This window comes from Chrysemys picta, chromosome 1, assembly GCF_011386835.1.
Source record: "Chrysemys picta bellii isolate R12L10 chromosome 1, ASM1138683v2, whole genome shotgun sequence".
NCBI lineage: Eukaryota > Metazoa > Chordata > Testudines > Emydidae > Chrysemys > Chrysemys picta.
The window spans coordinates 355,675,231-355,678,236 of NC_088791.1; the positions used below are offsets into that span (position 1 = coordinate 355,675,231).

General features: G+C 49.1%; 1 protein-coding gene across 1 annotated transcript; it reads left to right on the top strand.

Moving 5' to 3' along the window:
- The first annotated feature begins 336 nt into the window (after positions 1–336).
- On the top strand, positions 337–1,284 carry LOC101941014 (olfactory receptor 52R1-like). Its single transcript, XM_005315135.2, has one exon. The coding sequence runs from the start codon at positions 337–339 to the stop codon at positions 1,282–1,284; it is 948 nt and encodes a 315-aa protein (XP_005315192.2).
- Positions 1,285–3,006: the final 1,722 nt, after the last annotated feature.

Consider the following 3,006-nt stretch of genomic DNA (forward strand, 5'->3'; position numbering starts at 1 on the left):
GGTGCCTATTAAGGCTCCCCCACGACCAAGTGTAGGAATTATTAACCCAGGACAACAATAAAAATATGGAATTGGATTTAGTAGGGTCATTGTTCATAGTTATTTTCTCTGAATAATGAAAATGTCATATTTCAGTGTGTGAAGAGCGATCAAAATGCTTCTCTCATGAGAACAGCCTTCGCTAGTGCATGCAATGTCTCATATTAATGTTTTCTCTCCATTCAGTCATTTCTACTGGGACCGTCAGCAGAGACCCTGAGAACAAACAGAAAGTCTGCGAAACGGTACAAGCAGGAGACACCCTTATGCCTCAGAGTTGGACACCTTGACCACTCCATGTCAGATTCCAACACAACTGACTTCACCAACCCCTCCACCTTCATCCTACTTGGCATTCCTGGCCTAGAGGCAGCACATATCTGGATCTCCATCCCCTTCTGCACCATGTACGCCATAGCCTTGTTGGGGAACTTCACTATCCTGTTCATCGTGAACAGGGATCCCAGCCTCCACGAGCCCATGTACTATTTCCTTTGCATGCTGGCCATCACTGACCTGCTCATTTCCACATCCACTATGCCCAAAATGCTGAGCATCTTCTGGTTCAATTCCAGGGAGATCAGTTTCAGTGCCTGCCTCACCCAGATGTACTTCGTTCACTCCTTCTCAGCGATGGAGTCTGGAATCCTCGTGGCCATGGCTTTTGATCGCTATGTGGCCATCTGCAGTCCTCTGAGACATTCCTCCATCCTGACAACCTCTGTTGTGGCCAAGATAGGCCTCGCCTTGGTGCTGCGCAGTGGCATACTCACATTACCCTATCCCTTCCTGGCGAGGCAGTGGCCATATTGCAGAAGTAACATCATCCCCCACTCCTATTGTCGGCATATAGCTGTTGTGAACCTGGCCTGCACTGACATCCGCATCAGTAGTTACTATGGCCTGTTTAATCTTGTCTCTGTGATCGGAATGGACGTGTTTTTTATTGCCGTGTCCTATACTCTGATCCTCCGGGCCATCTTCCGCCTCCCCACAAAGGATGCCTGGCTCAAAACTTTTGGGACCTGCATCTCTCATCTTTGTGCCATTTTAATTTTGTACATACCAGATTTCTTTTCATCTCTCACACAGCGGTTTGGCCACAATGTGCCACTGTATTTACGGATTCTCTTTTCTAATGTTTTCCTGCTGGTGCCCCCCATGCTACACCCCATCATTTATGGGGTGAGGACAAAACAGATCCGGGACCGGCTGCTCCATCTCTTTTCTCATAAAGAGACCTAAATATTTTCTTTTTGTGCTCTGGCTCTCAGATTGAGCTCTGTGCAGAGCTGGCTGGTGCATGGTGCTGGGGCCTCTTCCCTTAATCACTTACTGGACACACAGAGATATTAAGTCATTAATGTGCTGTGTCAATGTGATGAACTAGGGAGTCAGTCTATGTGCCCTACACTTTGTTGCCACTTTTCTAATTGCTGGTAGCTGGATCCCTGAAATTGCAATCTTGCCCCATCTCTTCGGTCAAACCTCAACCCTGCTGTGTGTCTTCTCCCGAAGGCGCTGCCCCATCACTTGCTCCTGTCTTCCCCTCCCCTTGTCAGCTGTGACACAGTCATCTCTAAAACCAATATGTGCTCATATGTTATGGCAAGTCATTTAAGGACACTGGTTAGTGTTAAAATTGTAATGTTTATTCTTACTTTGTGTCTAACTCTGTGGAGAGGGAAACCCCATCAGGACTCCTGGGATCTATGTTTGCTCTGGGAGAGGAATGGGGTACAGTGGGTTACAGTAGGGGGCAAATACATTTGGGGTCGAAATAAGAAGATCAGAATGGCCATACTGGGTAAAACCAATGGTCCATGTAGCCCAGTAGCCTTTCTTCTGACTGCGCCCAGTACCAGTTGTTTCAGAGGGAATGAACAGAACATGGCAATCCTCATGTGATTCATGTGGAGCAGGGGAAGAGGAGCAGAGGGGGAACGGAAGCCCTACTCATTTTTGTCCCCTCCATCTTCCATACTGCTGCTGCCCTGGAGTTGTTTCATTTCCCCTTTCTTTGGAGGAACCTCTGGGGGTGTTTTTTTTCTCCCCTCTCTGACCCTTTAGGGGCTGCTCTTTTCCATCCACCTCCCTTTCCCTTTCTGGAGATAGAGACATGTTGCGCAGTGCCACCAGTAGAGTCGCGATTGTTGCAAGGCCAGCTGTGAATCCTCTTTACCGCTAGGATCCTCCTCAAGCTTCAGAACGAAGCAAACCATTTTTTCAAAATTGAACACCAGAGGCTCTAGGGTGGGTGCTCTCTATGCTTGTAGGGTACTCTGTGGTTTGCCTGCAGGAAACCCACAGGAATCGAGCCGCGGAGACTAGTTTGCGGCTGAAGTCGGGGTACCGGGTACATTTTAGACACCTCAGCACTCATTCAGCTGGGTTGACCACCCTGTTCTCCCCCGACCTACAGCCTGAGATACTGGGAGCTGACGAAGCCGTGCCAGGTTGCCTGCTGCCCCTTCAGTCCTGTGTGGAGGGGCTGAAGTTGAATCTGTTCAATGTCTACCCCCAAATGCAGACCCAGAGTGGCTGTGTTTCTCACAACAGTCATTGCCTTCCTCGGAACCTTGGATCCTCAGTAGTGCCTGGTCCTGAGTGGAGATTTTAATACCATATTTGAGGACTAGAATCACTCAGAGATCGACAGCAGCCAGGCTGCTGCGGGTAGCCTCAGAGATATCATCAATCATTACTCCCTGGTGGATGTCTGGTGCAACCAACACGCGGATGACAATTCCACTTTTACTTATGTCCAGGTAGAGGTTGATCAGTTGTGCTGCTCCTGGTTGGACCTCGTGTATCTATTTTGTTTCCACCTTGCCTGGGCCCACTCCTCCAGCATTCAGCTGATCCAGTTCATGGCCCACCATTTAGTGGCCATGATGGCCTCTTTCATCTCAGTGCTCACTGGGTCTCTTCACCCTTCAGACCTCCCTGCGCATACTCCAGGAGGTG

Bases quoted from the DNA above. Each gene is read 5' to 3' on its own strand.
- LOC101941014 (XM_005315135.2), top strand. From the start codon at position 337: ATGTCAGATTCCAACACAACTGACTTCACCAACCCCTCCACCTTCATC.